This window comes from Coregonus clupeaformis, unplaced genomic scaffold, assembly GCF_020615455.1.
Source record: "Coregonus clupeaformis isolate EN_2021a unplaced genomic scaffold, ASM2061545v1 scaf0836, whole genome shotgun sequence".
NCBI lineage: Eukaryota > Metazoa > Chordata > Actinopteri > Salmoniformes > Salmonidae > Coregonus > Coregonus clupeaformis.
The window spans coordinates 114,832-131,718 of NW_025534291.1; the positions used below are offsets into that span (position 1 = coordinate 114,832).

Here is a 16,887-nt window from a genome sequence, read left to right on the forward strand (position 1 = left end):
ATGTAGACATTAATAAATACATTTCTATAGCTTCCAAAATATTTGTGGCTAGATGGAGGCATGGTGGCTTCAACACAGCGCCCCTATCAGTCATCTAGTGTATATATAAATCATTGGTGCCAACCCAGTGCCGCCTGCATCCGTGCGCTGTGCTTTTCCCAAACCGGTTCTGTTTGAAAATCAGCATCGCACCTCATAAATGCTTTTCAAACAGATTCATAGACGTTGTGAAATCGTATTCAATAATCCGTTTATTATAGCTTTGTGCAGATTCACCTTTTCTTTAAAATATTGAAATATATATATTCCATAAGAAGGCCTATACATCCAAAATCCTTACTGCGCAACCATACTGCAAGAAGCGTGCGCACTCCATCGGCTTCGTGGGCGAGCGCTCATATCACTGGAGGTAGACTACACTGTATTCGACCAGTTGTACATGTTCATCCTGTTCAAACCTGGTCTGCTAAATTTATGGCAGAGCAATCTTATTCTGCTTAGGTATGAGACGGAAAACCATCCCTGGACTGTTCTATAGCCTACATCGACCCATAATAGTTTGGACATACAATGAACAGCTTTTAAATGCAACTTGTTAGAATCCAGTGGGGCATGTGACTTGAATAACATTTGTGTCATGAGGGAAAAAAACATGTACCTCTTTTGCATTCCAGCACATTGTCCTGGGTGTTGTCTACATATAAGCAAAAAATATATAACAGAAACACTAAGTCCATCTGTGGAGGATCAAATACACTACTGTGACTGTACTTCTTGAAACATCCAGCCAATGATTGTGTCTGTTTTGAAGAATAACTTGCAAGCATGATTTAGTTTAGTTGGAGGCTTGTTTGGGTCTTATGTAATAGTTCAGCAAGAAGCCAATTATTATCTAAAAGTCACCATGGTTACAGAGAGCAAACAAGAGAGAGAAGGCTGAAGGAGCCTGATCTCCCCCTCCCATATTTCATGGATTAGCAGGAAATATGTGGACAGAAAATCTAAAGAATGTTTTAATATAAAAAGCCCTCTACTCAGATCCTGAATTTCAACACAGGACTTATTCACAACTGAAACATCACATCACTGATTTGGACTATATCTTCACTCTGTTGAAATGACACTAGAGAGCAATAATCATCAGATCGGAGAACCGTAAAGAAAACAATTTCATTTCCTAATGGAGGATATGATAAGATAAACAATATCCACACGATGGATTTTGATGAACAGACACATTGTGACTGTATTTGAAGAAAACATCTCGCTCAATAGTAAATCAGAGACCTGACATGTCAATCACAGTGATGAACACTTCTACCACAACAGATGACATTGTAATGACAAGCCTCGAAAGGTTAAACAGTTCACGCAATTCAGGGGGACTCATTATGCTGTGAACTCACAGAATAATCATGGCCTGGCTGAAAGAAAACACCATCATGTACTTGTATCAAGCTCTGAACTATGTAACTTTCTCATAGACTTTGTGTTTTTCCAGGTCCATTGCCTTTCCCTTCAGTCCCTTTAGAGATCCAGAACATCTGTGCTGCAGCTGACCACTTACGACCACTCTCTCTCTCCATCTCCCATGGTCAAGTCAGTTGTACCAGCGTCTGGCCTTAGCTTGGGCCACTATCACGGTGGGGTCGTCCTCGTCGGGGTTCGGTTCCTCCTCGAGTTTGACCGCGTGCAAGGCGTAGTTGATGCTGGTGCTCTCTATCCAGCTCCAGGCCCCTGACAGAGGGTTATACAGCATCCCTCGGATAGACTCCACATGGAAACCATCTGGGATGGAGTAGAGACAGAGAGGAATGGGTCAGAGAGAAATAGAGAGAGAATGGGTGAGAAAGAGAGGATGAGAAATAAGAGAATGGGACAATTGAAAAGACAGAGAGCGCTAGAGACAGACGGTCACACACAACCTCCTATTGGAAAGTGATAACGAAAGAATGAGACTGAGCCAAACAAAGACACCAGTGTGCCTTCAAAAAGAGGCACCAGCACAATAGTAAGAGACCAAAGGGACAGTAGAAAGAGCTAGGAGGAGAGTGAGGAAGAGGAGCAGCAGCATTTGGACTCTAGCAGGCAGACTCACTGGACTCTAGCAGGCACTCCAGCTCCACGGGGCTGACAAACTTGTCCCAGTCATGGGTCCCGCTGGGCACGATGCGCAGCACCTCCTCTGCTGCCACGATGGCCAGGGCGTACGACAGCTGGGTCTTGTTGATGGTGGTGATGAAGAGAGATCCTCCTGGCTGCACACAGGAGGGAGACCGTTACAACCCAGGGTTGTGTTCATTAAGCACCAAACAGAAGAAAACAAACCAGGAGAGACTACCTGGACTGGTACCTGGTCCAATAAGAAATGCTCATTTTCTGTTGCAAAATGTTTTTCGTTGTGTACCCTAATGAATGGCACTATTGTTGTCAATTGAGAGGCAGCGACACAACTGATAGATAAGACTTCAATAGAACAAAAACAACTGAAAAGATCAGGTAAAGGAGACAGGCTTTGAATGCTTCATCTAACACATCAGAGACTGTACACACAACTGCAACAAGGAGAGATGAGAGCTGGTTTACTTCTCAACCAATAAAGCTATTTTAAACATGACATTGTACAGAACAAATTATATTTCTGATGGTCAGTGTTAAAAGAGCAGGTGAGAGATTTGGGCCAGAGAGAGTGAGAATCTGGATGCAATAGTATTAGAGGAGATTAGGAAGATTTGGGCTCTCTCTCAACTCATTTGTCCTCCGACACACTGATCCATGAGATTGGAGGCATCTGGCCCTCAGACTGATACAGAGGTCAAGCCAAAAGATACAGTCGATAGTACAAATAACACACACACACACACACACACACACGGACGTTCATACACACGGTCACACACTTATGTGCTGACACACACCACCTGGTACATGGTTAACTCAATGAAGCGACTGATCCACTCAACAATCAGAGAACAGTCACATGACCACATCACACGCGAGTGTGTGGAATGTGAGACGAGTCACATGACCCACCTTGAGCACCTGGTTGCAGCAGAGCGTGAAGGTTTCCAGGTCGGCCAGATGTTCCACCACCTCCGAGGCCACCACGGCATCAAACTGCCCCGCTCCCTGCCCCCCCTTTTCAGAGAGCTCCTCCAGGGTGATAGCACGGTAGCGCACGTTGCCACGCAGGTCTGGATCATGCCACGCATGTACCTCCGCTGTCCCAATACTGTCTGCCACCGGGTCAATACCCAGCACATCTGCCCCCAGTCTACCCAAGGGCTGGGAGGTTGGGAGAGAGGGCGGGATGGAGGGTAGAGGAAGAAGGAGGGAGGGTTAAGGAAGAGGGAGGGAGGAGGAAGTGAGTTTATACATACAGTGCCTTCAGAAAGTATTCACACCCCTTGACTTTTTACACATTTTATGTTATGTTACAAAGTGGGATTAAAATGGATTTAATGGGCACATTTTGTCAATGATCCCTACACACAATACTCTGTAATGTCAAAGTGGAAGAAGAATTCTACAATACATTTTTTTTTTTTTATTAAAAGTAAAACACTAATATATCTTGATTAGATCAATTAGAATCACCTTTGGCAGAGATTACAGCTGTGAGTGTTTTTGGGTAAGTCTTTAGGAGATTTGCATACCTGGATTGTACAATATTTGCCCATTCTTTTTAAAATGATTCAAGCTCTGTCAAGTTGGTTGTTGATCATTGCTAGACAGCGATTTTCATGTCTTGCAATAGATTTTCAAGCCAATTTAAGTCAAAACTGTAACTAGGCCACACAGGAAAATTCAATGTTGTCTTGGTAAGCAACTCCAGTGAATATTTTGCCTTGTGTTTTAGGTTATGGTCCTGCTGAAAGGTACATTTGTCTCCCAGTGTCTGGTGTAAAGCAGACTGAACCAGGATTTTCCTCTAGGATTTTGCCTGTGCTTAGCTCTATTCCATTTATTTTTATCCTAAATAACTCCCTAGTCCTTGCCGATGACAAGCATACCCATAACATGATGCAGCGACTACCATGCTTGAAAATATGAAGAGTGGTACTCCGTGATGTGTTGTGTTTGCCCCAAACATAACGCCTTGTATTCAGGACAAAAAGTTAATTTCTTTGCCACATTTTTTACAGTATTTTTAGCAGTACTTTATTGCCTTATTTCAAACAGGATGCATGTTTTGGAATATTTGTATTCTGTACAGGCTTCCATCTTTTCACTCTGTCATTGAGGTTAGTATTGTGGAGTAACTACAATGTTGTTGATCCATCCTCAGTTTTCACCCATCACAGCCATTAAACTCTGTAACTGTTTTAAAATCCCCATTGGCCTCATGGTGAAATCCCTGAGCGGTTTCCTTCCTCTCAGGCAACTGAGTTAGAAAGGACACCTGTATCTTTGTAGTGACTGGGTGTATTGATACACCATCCAAAATGTAATTAATAACTTCACCATGCTCAAAGGGATATTCAGTGTCTGCTTTTTTAAATTACACCCATCTACCAATAGGTGCCCTTCTTTGCGAGGTATTGGAAATTCCTCCCTGGTCTTTGTGGTTGAATCTGTGCTTGAAATTCACTTCTCGACTGAGGGACCTTACAGATAATTGTATGTGTGGGGTACAGAGATGGGGTAGTCATTCAAAAATCATGTTAACCACTATTATTGCACACAGAGTGAGTCCATGCAACTTATTATGTGACTTGTTATGCACATTTTTACTCCTGTACTTATTTAGATTTGCCATAACAAAGGGGTTGAATACTTATTGACTCAAGATGTTTCAATTTTTAATTTTTTATACATTTGTTTTTTAAAAAAGCACAAAAAAAAATCATTAATGGGTATTGTGTGTAGATCAGTGACACACAATCTCAATTTAATCCATTTTAAATTAATGCTGTACCCAACAAAATGTTGAAAAACTCAAGGGGTGTGAATACTTTCTGAAGGCACTGTAATTGGATTATCATGGATTCCAGAATAAAATGATGAATACTTGGCCCTTGAAAGAACACTGTCAGTCTATAGACTGACGTGATGGAAGCCACAACTGAGAGAGCGAAAGTGAGAGAGTTTATACATATGGATTCTAGAATAGAATGACGAATACCTGACCCTTGAAAGAACACTAACAGTCTATTTGGTGAGTGAAGTGCTGGAAGGAAGGTAGAGAGGGAGAGAGAGGCAGTGCCCCCTTCTGGCTAAATGTGTGTACGGCGTGGCACGTGTGTTTACAGCGTCATGCTGCCTGCTCGCCCGCAGCCAATCTCCATCCTTCCACAGCTGATCTCTTCTGAAGGGAACTTCCCTAACGACGCGATTCTCTGAGACGGACTCATACATTCCAAAGTCTAACATAGACTGTGTGTGTGTCTGTTTCTCTCTCTGTCTGTGTGTGTGTGTGTGTGTGTGTGTAATAGCTTGTGTGTTAGTGTGTGTGTGATAGAGAGCTATATCAGACCTGAAGTTGTCTCCTCAAATAAAACAGAACTGCTGGTATGTGTTCACTTCAAATAAGAGCAAGGAAACAAATGCAATCGTTTGCAGATGTGAAGTTATCAAAAACTAACAAACACATAAACAACAAACTGTCCTTTCCACCAAACCCTGACCAGTCAAACTGAGAAAGAATATGAATGTAGTTGACATTTAAACATGTTATTAGCAACTGGTAGAGCAAGTAGAGCAAGGAAAAGGCTTGCATCACAAGCAGAATTGTACTGTACGGGCTACATTCAAAGTGAAGCTCAATCTGATTTGATAGCTTGCAATTCAAACAATTGGAATTTCCAAGCAGGCGTATAGGGATAGGAGTCTGTTGTCCACAGCAGCATCAGACTGCATATCTATCTCATTTATACACACAAAAAAAAGACAGACACACGTTTTACCTCAGTGAGCAGCCCCCCTCCACAGCCTACGTCCAGTATTCTGAGCCCTGCCAGGGGTTTCCCCGGCTGCCGCCCGCCATGTGCATTCAACAGATTATCCCTGAAAGAGGTCAGAGGTCACGCTGTGAACACACACTATCCCACTCCCAAAATACAGGTGTGCCAAGCTTGTAGCGTCCTACCCAAGAAGACACAAGGCTGTAATCGCTGCCAAAGGTGCTTCACGAAAGTACTGAGTAAAGGGTCTGAATACTTACACTACCGTTCAAATGTTTGAGGTCACTTAGAAATGTCCTTGTTTTCGAAAGAAAAGCAATTTTCTTGTCCATTAAAATAACATAAAATTGATCAGAAATACAGTGTAGGCATTGTTAATGTTGTAAATGGCTATTGTAGCTGGAAACGGCTGATTTTTAATGGAATATCTACATAGGCGTACAGAGGTCCATTATCAGCAACCATCAGTCCTGTGTTCCAATGGCACGTTGTGTTTGCTAATCCAAGTTTATTATTTTAAAAGGCTAATTGATCATTAGAAAACCCTTTTGCAATTATGTTAGCACAGCTGAAAACTGACCTCCTTGAGACTAGTTGAGTATCTGGAGCATCAGCAATTGTGGGTTTGATTACAGGCTCAAAATGGCCAGAAACAAATAACTTTCTTCTGAAACTCCTCAGTCTATTCTTGTTCTGAGAAATGTAGGCTATTCCATGCGAGAAATTGCCAAGAAACTGAAGATCTCGTACAACCCTGTGTACTACTCCCTTCAAAGAACAGCGCAAACTGGCTCTAACCAGAATAGAAAGAGGAGTGGGAGGCCCCGGTGCACAACTGAGCAAGAGGACAAATACATTAGTGTCTAGTTTGAGAAACCAGTCTCAAAGTCAACAGTGAAGAGGCGACTCCGGGATGCTGACCTTCTAGGCTGAGTTGCAAAGAAAAATACATATCTCAGACTGCCCATCTTAATCTTTTATTGGCCAGTCTGAGATATGGCTTTTTCTTCTCCCTCTTCACTGTTGACGTTGAGACTGGTGTTTTGCGAGTACTATTTAATGAAGCTGCAAGTTGAGGACCTGTGAGGCGCCTGTTTCTCAAACTAGACACTAATGTATTTGTCCTCTTGCTCAGTTGTGCACCGGGGCCGGTGCCTCCCACTCTTCTTTCTATTCTGGTTAGAGCCAGTTTGCGCTGTTCTGTGAAGGGAGTAGTACACAGCGTTATACGAGATCTTCAGTTTAAAATGATAAACTTGGATTAGCAAACACAACGTGCCATTGGAACACAGGACTGATGGTTGCTGATAATGGACCTCTGTACGCCTATGTAGATATTCCATTAAAAATCAGCAGTTTCCAGCTACAATAGCCATTTACAACATTAACAATGTTTACATTGTATTTCTGATCAATTTGATGTTATTTTAATGGACAATGGACTTTCGAAAACAAGGACATTTCTAAGTGACCCCACATTTTTGAACGGTAGTGTATGTAAATGTGATATTTCCATTGTTTATTTTTAATAAATTTGCAAAAATTTTGCTTTGTCATTATGGAGTATTGTGTGTAGATTGATGAGGGAAAAAACAATTTAATCCATTTTAGAATAAGGCTGTAACGTAACAAAATGTGGAAAAATTCAAGGGGTCTGAATACTTTCCGAATGCACTGTACATACAGTGCCTTCAGAAAGTGTTCACACCCCTTGACATATTCCACATTCTGTTGTGTTACAGACGGAATTCAAAATGGATTATGTTAAAAAGAAAGCTCACCCATCTCCACACAATACCCCATTTTAAAAATATCCAATTGACATAAGTATTCACGCCACTAAGTCAATACTTTGTAGAAGCACCTTTGGCAGCGATTACAGCTTTGAGTGGTCATGGGTATGTCTCTATCAGCTTTGCACATCTTGATTTTTTCTCTCCCATTCGAGCACTCGAGCAGGGAAAACATGTAAATTGCCTATCCCTAGTCTGTTTGTGTGTGTGTGGTCTCCATGTTTCCCCACACCTCCTACTGTCAGAATCTCAATCGCCTTGGCTACACAGTTGCCAGGACAAACGCTGCTCTCTAATAATCCCCCAGCTAAATTATATTTCCCTCTCTTGACCCTCATCTCCGGCCCATTCCCTCTGGCTGCTGTCCCCCCAGGCAAGATGTATATGGAGCGGGCGAGGAGTCATGTGTGTCCCCCTCATTACTGCCCTGCCACTGGATCTCCCACAGCCTTGGCACAGAGAGCGGGAGAGAAAGCCTGAGAGGGCTGCAGGGAGAGAGCTTTAGCCTGGACGCCCTTCAGCAACTCTAACACTACTCAATGCTAACACTACCCATCCAGCCCATCTCCACACACAACTCTAATGCTTTTGATGAGGGACCATGTAGACTACCGCTGCGCTTCCTTCTGGTTTCTGCTCGCAAACTACGCTAGCATAAGTAAATAAACATAACATTCCTAAAAAACTGAGGATTCTGATGCTAAACCAACCAAATCAGTGCTGTTGTCCCCTCGTTTAAACATAACCTGAGGGCAGAGACACATCAGTGTTGAGTCAGACATCCCTCAGTCACACTGTCACCACTGAGACTCATCACCGCCAGTTCACAGACAGGAAGGAAAGGGATTTGCTACTGTAGGCTGGATGAATGGGAACGCACTGATTAGGCGTGGAGAATATTGCATATCTTATCAATCGAAATACCCTCAGACATATAGCTTGCATAGCTTTGATGTGGAGGAATCAACTCTTTCCATATCATCTGCCCTTGTATCAACCCTATCCATATAAAAGCCCCCAAACCTCTATTTTTGACCTCACACCTACTTCAGGCATTTCTCACTTCTAAACTTTTTGTCTCAATGTAACATGGATCAACTGGGGTCTGTCACTAACTTGTACTGCCTGGCTCTGACATCATTTTAGCTCACATAACGAATGTCATCAGTGAAAGAGAGGTGCTCCTCTAACAGGCAGGGGAGGGGCCGTACTGTGAGCGAGTGATACGGGGAGCAGTGAGGGAGAGACTAGAGACCGCAACCAACCAAGCCGACTCGTGCTATAGTAGACTAATAGCTGCCATAGCTATGATTAAGTAGTACCTGTTTTAACTGCATCAAACCGGGAGAAGCTAGTTAAGCTAGCTAACGTTAGCTAGCTAGGCTAATTGTGGCTACAGTGCATGCGCTCTCTCATCCTACAGTTACAAATAACAACAATTGCATTCAAAATATTAAGTTACACCCTACTGGTTGGCTCTTGGTCATTGTAGCCTATCCTTCTCCTTTAACTTTTAATTCCGTCATTTTAATTCCATCTTCCATTGATTAACTTAGATATCTCCTAGCTTTTGCCACACACGGAGCGAGGCTCTATGACTGTAACCTTTTGCCGCTTTGATGATTTATGATTGGCCAACAAACAAGCTACACGCTCCACTCTCGTGAAAAGCAAGAGCAGCTGCATAATTTAACAAATTGCTCTCCCTCTCTCTACTGCAGCAGTCGTGTTCGGATCTGTACGGGCTCTTCCGGACAAGTCCGTTCAAATGACACATACCTAAGAGCCGTGACAATCATATCAGATCCGACCCAGACCCATGACATTATTTTGAATTCTGGATCCAGACCCTCGGGTCTAAGGGTCTTGTACAGTGAGGGAAAAAAGTATTTGATCCCCTGCTGATTTTGTACATTTGCCCACTGACAAAGAAATGATCAGTCTATAATTTTAATGGTAGGTTTATTTGAACAGTGAGAGACAGAAAAACAACAAAAAAATCCAGAAAAACGCATGTCAAAAATGTTATAAATTGATTTGCATTTTAATGAGGGAAATAAGTATTTGACCCCCTCTCAATCAGAAAGAGTTATGGCTCCCAGTTGTCTTTTATACAGGTAACGAGCTGAGATTAGGAGCACCCTCTTAAAGGGAGTGCTCCTAATCTCAGCTTGTTACCTGTGTAAAAGACACCTGTCCACAGATGCAATCAATCAGATTCCAAACTCTCCACCATGGCCAAGACCAAAGAGCTCTCCAAGGATGTCAGGGACAAGATTGTAGACCTACACAAGGCTGGAATGGGCTACAAGACCATCGCCAAGCAGCTTGGTGAGAAGGTGACAACAGTTGTGGCGATTATTCGCAAATGGAAGAAACACAAAATAACTGTCAATCTCCCTCGGCCTGGGGCTCCATGCAATATCTCACCTCGTGGAGTTGCAATGATCATGAGAACGGTGAGGAATCAGCCCAGAACTACACGGGAGGATCTTGTCAATGATCTCAAGGCAGCTGGGACCATAGTCACCAAGAAAACAATTGGTAACACTACGCCGTGAAGGACTGAAATCCTGCAGCGCCCGCAAGGTCCCCCTGCTCAAGAAAGCACATATACATGCCCGTCTGAAGTTTGCCAATGAACATCTGAATGATTCAGAGGAGAACTGGGTGAAAGTGTTGTAGTCAGAACTCTTTGGCATCAACTCAACTCGCTGTGTTTGGAGGAGGAGGAATGCTGCCTATGACCCCAAGAACACCATCCCCACCGTCAAACATGGAGGTGGAAACATTATGCTTTGGGGGTGTTTTTCTGCTAAGGGGACAAGACAACTTCACCACATCAAAGGGACAATGGACAGGGCCATGTACCGTCAAATCTTGGGTGAGAACCTCCTTCCCTCAGCCAGGGCATTGAAAATGGGTCGTGGATGGGTATTCCAGCATGGCAATGACCCAAAACACACAGCCAAGGCAACAAAGGAGTGGCTCAAGAAGAAGCACATTAAGGTCCTGGAGTGGCTTAGCCAGTCTCCAGACCTTAATCCCACAGAAAATCTGTGGAGGGAGCTGATGGTTCGAGTTGCCAAACGTCAGCCTCGAAACCTTAATGACTTGGAGAAGATCTGCAAAGAGGAGTGGAACAAAATCCCTCCTGAGATGTGTGCAAACCTGGTGGCCAACTACAATTAACGTCTGACCTCTGTGTTTGCCAACAAGGGTTTTGCCACCAAGTACTAAGTCATGTTTTGCAGAGGGGTCAAAAATGTATTTCCCTCATTAAAATGCAAATCAATTTATAACATTTTTGACATGCGTTTTTCTTGATTTTTTTGTTGTTATTCTGTCTCTCACTGTTCAAATAAACCTACCATTAAAATTATAGACTGATCATTTCTTTGTCAGTGGGCAAACGTACAAAATCAGCAGGGGATCAAATACTTTGTTCCCTCACTGTAACTGGCTCTGACATAGATTCTAGGTCTAAAGTAGCCCTAATCAGTGGATGATTGTGGCATCTAATATGCAATGGGGTGAATAAACTATAGGCATACACCCACACACACACACACCCACACACCGTATGAAAGGCACCCTGAGGTCGTTCATTGAGTGGAGGGCTGCGAAGTCTCCCTGCTCGTTCCACCACTTGTTGGCGAAAAGCTGGAACCTCTTCACCTCATTTGGGTCCACAGTGGTCTTGGAGGCAGAGCGAGTCCTACAGATGCAAAACAGTTGTCATTAGGCACTCAAATACTGACATGTATCAGACATTGGGGACGTCCCAGGTCGTCTCTATTGCAGTCACACAGCGTAGATCTCACAACGCCTGGGTCGTATTCGTTAGAGCACGCACCAGACCCAACGCCAGGATAAAGTGACTAAGGGGGCAGTTGAAATCAGTGAGGGCGTACAATTTTGGGGGGGTTCATACATTGGAATTATATAGAATTCTGCTTATATCACACTATACTACATTAAACATAAAGTTAAAATGCTGAGACTCCGAGACCATTGATTGATTGCTTTTGAAGTGACAGGTTGGTGCGAAATCTGTAGCCCATCTCCGCTGCACTGTATCAGCTCAGTGGACAGTGCCCTACACACTTAAAACAAGGCCATTTTGGTCATGCATATAGGCTACAAGACAGATAGGGTAATTTACCCATTACAAACAGCCCATGTGAATGTCTTACCAAAATAATGCTAACTAAATGCTGAAGGTAGTAGCCTAGTTATTCATGCATGCAAGCAGAAATACTGAATAGCAGTTTGGGTTTGAATACTGACAACTGCAAATGCGAACGGAACAAAACAGCGGTACCAAGTAGGCCTAGTAAACAAAATATCAGATCGATAAAGGCATGACACAATCTATATTTAGGCTCGTTACATTAATAGTAAACAAACAGAGTAAACAAAAGGCAAATGGAGATCCAAATAACCACAACATAGCCTACAGCCTACTACAGCAGTCTTGCCAAACAAATGGAAAACCATGCCGCTCATGAGTACAGCAATACGTTGTGATATGGCACAATACACTTCTGTGGATCAAATTCGAACCACAAAATCAATTAAGTAATGCCTACCATAAACACGTTTCCAATACGTAGGCCTACAGTTCCATTCACAATCACGAAAACCAATAGGCTATCAAGAAAACCATAATAGAATGTATCTATTTATATGATGAACATTAACGATATGTACAGTACCAGTCAAAAGTTTGGACACACCTACTCATTCCAGGGTTAATAGTGAAGACATCAAAACGATGAAATGACACATATGGAATCATGTAGTAACCAAAAAATAGTTAAACAAATCAAAATATATTTTATATTTGAGAATCTTCAAAGTAGTCAACCTTTGCCATGATGACAGCTTTGCACACTCTTGGCATTCTCTCAACCAGCTTCATGAGGTAGTCACCTGGAATAAATTTCAATTAACAGGTGTGCCTTGTTAAAAGTTAATTTGTGGAATTTCTTTCCTTCTTAATGTGTTTGAGCCAATCAGTTGTGTTGTGACAGGGTATGGGGTGGTATACAGAAGATAGCTCTATTTGGTAAAAGACCAAGTCCATATTATGGCTAGAACTGTTCAAATAAGCAAAGAGAAACGCCAGTCCATCATTACTTTAAGACATGAAGGTCAGTCAATCCGGAAAATTTCAAGAACTTTGGTTTGAGCATAGTGGGACTATCATTTGTTTTTCAACAGGACAATGACCCAACACACATCCAGGCTGTGTAAGGGCTATTTGACCAAGGAGAGTGATGGAGTGCTGCATCAGATGACCTGGCCTCCACAATCACCTGACCTCAACCCAATTGAGATGGTTTGAAGGAAAAGCAGCCAACAAGTGCTCAGCATGTGGGAACTCCTTCAAGACTGTTGGAAAAGCATTCCTCATGAAGCTGGTTGAGAGAATGCCAAGAGCTTGCAAAGCTGTCATCAAGGCAAAGGGTGGCTACTTTGAATAATCTATAAAAACTAATAAAGAGTCACACGCCATGTATAAACTCTCAGTAATTTATTGGGTAAAAAACCACCAACATTTCGGCATCACTGTGTCTTCTTCAGGGTGAAGATACAGATTTTGCGCCAACTTGTCACTCAATCATTTGAACTTTTTTGCTATTTTTATATAGGGACATGAAACTAAAACTGAGGGGGCACAAGTTTCAACTGAGGCCCCTTTTGCCCCCTTGTGGAGTAGGGATGGCACACACAGAAGCAAAACTAAACCGTCTACATAACACTAGAGAGCATTTGGAGTAAACAGTTTTGCTAAGGCGTGCACTTATGAATACAACCCTGGGGTGTAATAATGAATGCACACGGTATCATAATGAGGTCTCCCGAGTGGCGCAGTGGTCTAAGGCACTGCATCGCAGTGCTAGGTGTGCCACTAGAGATCCTGGTTCGTATCCAGGCTCTGTCGAAGCCGGCCGCGACCGGGAGACCCATGGGGCGGCGCACAATTGGCCCAGCGTCGTCCAGGGTAGGGAAGGGAATGGCCGGCAGGGATGTAGCTCAGTTGGTAGAGCATGGCATTTGCAACGCCAGGGTTGTGGGTTCGATTCCCACGGGGGGCCAGTATAAAAAAAGAATGTATGCATTCACTAACTGTAAGTCGCTCTGGATAAGAGCGTCTGCTAAATGACTAAAATGTAAATGTATCAAACAGTAGAAAAACGTTTCGCAGTGGAAAACGAGTTTATATTGGACACACGTAGGCCCCTCCCCGTTTGCTTTCTAGTCTAGTGATGAATACCCATACTGAGATTACGCCCTTCTGAGATTCGCAGCATGGCTGCAAAAAGACGACATGGAACGAAAGCATTGAGTTAGTTAGGCAATCGCCAAGACACTCAGACCACATCTGCAAACTAAAACGGAATAGTACCATACCTCACATGCTCGAAACCCATTTGAGAGCGACGCTCCAGAAACTGCGTGCCATGTTTACATCCTGAAGTCCAGCTGACTGCAGTCCTAGCTGAAGTAGAAGTGCCATTCACCACATTTGTTGAACAGCGGGTACAAAACCCTAAGATGAGCCGTCCAAACTTCTTTGAATACATGTTATTGGATAAACTGTCTGTTTTTTACATTTATATTTATGTTCTGTATCAACAGGTCAATGTGACCGTGGTGTACTCATTATCTTACTGTTCGAGTGGAAACACTGCTGAGCACAGACAGTTCCTACTAGCTACTGGTTCCGGGCACAATCTACTCCAGTCCCAAATTATTATAATAGTGTATAAAAGCTCAATTAAGCCAATACTATGTGTTCAGTAATATATCAACGATTAAACACAAAGCTGTAACGTAGCCTGTTGTAAAATAAGGTGGGGGGTGATACATTTTGAAGATTGGTGTTATTGTGTGGAACATATACAAAGGTATGTGGACACCCCTTGAAATTAGTGAATTCAGCTGTTTCAGCCACACCCGTTGCTGACAGGTGTATACAATCGAGCACACCGCCATGCAATCTCCATAGACAAACATTGGCAGTAGAACGGCCTTACTGAAGAGCTCAGTGACTTTCAAGGTGGCACAGTCATAAGATGCCACCTTTCCAACAAGTCAGTAAGTCAAATTTCTGCCCTGCTAGAGCTTCCCCGGTCAACTGTAAGTGCTGTTATTGTGAAGTGGAAACTTCTAGGAGCAACAACCGCTCAGCGGGACCGCTGAGTGCTGAAGCCTAAGATCACCATGCACAATGCCAAGCTTCAGCTGGAGTGGTGTAAAGCTCGCCGCCATTGGATTCTGGAGCTGTGGAAATGCATTCTCTGGAGTGATGAATCACGCTTCATCATCTGGCAGTCTGACAGACAAATCTGGCTTTGGCTGATGCCAGGAGACCGCTACCTGCCCAAATGCATAGTGCTAAATGTAAAGTTTGGTGGAGGAGGTATAATGGTCTGGGGCTGTTTTTCATTGTTCGGGCCAGGCCCCTTAGTTCCAGTCAAGGGAAATCTGAAAGCCACAGCATACAATGACAGTCTAGACGATTCTGTGCTTCCAATTTTGTGGCAACAGTTTGGGGAAGGCCCTTTCCTGTTTCACCATGACAATGCCCCTGTGCACAAAGCGAGGTCCATACAGAAATGGTTTGTCGAGATCGGTGTGGAAGAACTTGACTGGCCTGCACAACCCCATCGAACACCTTCGGGATGAATAGGAACGCCGACTGCGAGCCAGGCCTAATCACCCAAAATCAGTGCCCGACCTCACTAATGCTCTTGTGGCTGAAGTCCCGCAGCAATGTTCCAACAGTTAGGGGAAAGCCTTCCCAGAAGAGTGGATGCTGTTATCGCAGCAAAGGGGGGACCAACTCCAGATGAATGCCCATGATCTTGGAATAAGGTGTCCACATACTTTTGGCCATTTAGTGTATAACACTAAACCAAGCCCCGTTATGGCGGTAGTCATTTCATCTTGTTTCAGCTGAATGGAGAAATGTTTATGCACGAACTGGTCGGTCCACGGGGGGTACGAGTACAGCCGGCTGCATACATTCCCTTTGAATGCTAAGTTGAAACAACAATATCGTCATCTGCCGGCCTTTGGGCTAATAAAACACAATATTGTGTACTGCGTTATTGTATCTTTCAAACATAACATAAAGATGAAATTGGACTGTGCCAGTAATATATACTGAACAAAAATATAAACGCAACATGCAACAATTTCAACGATTTTACTTTGTTATAGTTAATATAAGGAAATCAGTGAATTGAAATAAATGCATTAGGCCCTAATTTATAGATTTCACATGACTGGGCAGGGGCGCAGCCATGTGTGGACCTGGGAGGGCATAGGCAAAAGGGCTTTATTACAGACAGAAATACTCCTCAGTTTCATCAGCTGTCTGGATGGCTGGTCTCAGACGATCCCGCAGGTGAAGAAGCCGGACTTCGTAGTCTGCGGTTGTGAGGCCAATTGGAAGTACTGCCAAATTCTCTAAAATGACGTTGGAGGTGGCTTATGGTAGAGAAATTAACATTAAATTCACTGGCAACAGCTATGGTGGACATTTCTGCAGTCAGCATGCCAATTGCGTGCTCCCTCAAAATTTAGACATCTGTGGCATTGTGTTGTGTGACAAAACTGCACATTTAAGAGTGGCCTTTTATTGTACCCAGCACAAGGTGCACATGTGTAATGATCATGCTGTTTAATCAGCTTCTTGATATGCCACACCTGTCAGGTGGATGGATTATCTTGGCAGAGAAATGCTCACTAACAGGGATGTAAACAAATTTGTTCACAAAATGAGAGCAATAAGCTTTTATTTCAACTCATGAAATATGGGACCAACATTTTACATGTTACATTTATATTTTTTGTTCAGTATATATAAAATATGGGGATTTTGTAGTGTTCATATAGCTAAACTTACAAAATGTTCCTCTTTGTAGATTTCCTGAGTGTTCAAAATTATCAATATGAATTACATTTTATTAATAATGGCATGTTTTTAATTGCACTCAATCCAAATTACTGCAGGTCTAATGACCCCCCCCCCCCCCACCCCCCCAAAAAAGAATAAATATTATTTGGAAGTCAGTTGCACACACATTTTTCAATAAATACATCTACACCACTAACAAATGAGTGACATACAACACTTCAGTCATGCCTTTAGTGTGGTACATACAATGCAGTCG

General features: G+C 43.0%; 1 protein-coding gene across 1 annotated transcript; it reads right to left on the minus strand.

Moving 5' to 3' along the window:
* Positions 1–233: 233 nt before the first annotated feature.
* Positions 234–14,492, minus strand: LOC121555950 (ubiquinone biosynthesis O-methyltransferase, mitochondrial-like). Its single transcript, XM_041869792.2, has 6 exons — positions 14,117–14,492; positions 11,277–11,414; positions 5,907–6,006; positions 3,034–3,285; positions 2,099–2,258; positions 234–1,788 (listed from the first exon to the last, which is right to left on the minus strand). Exons 1-6 carry the CDS (start codon positions 14,287–14,289, stop codon positions 1,601–1,603), a joined length of 1,011 nt encoding a protein of 336 aa, XP_041725726.2. The 5' UTR covers positions 14,290–14,492; the 3' UTR covers positions 234–1,600.
* Between the last annotated feature and the right edge of the window lie 2,395 nt (positions 14,493–16,887).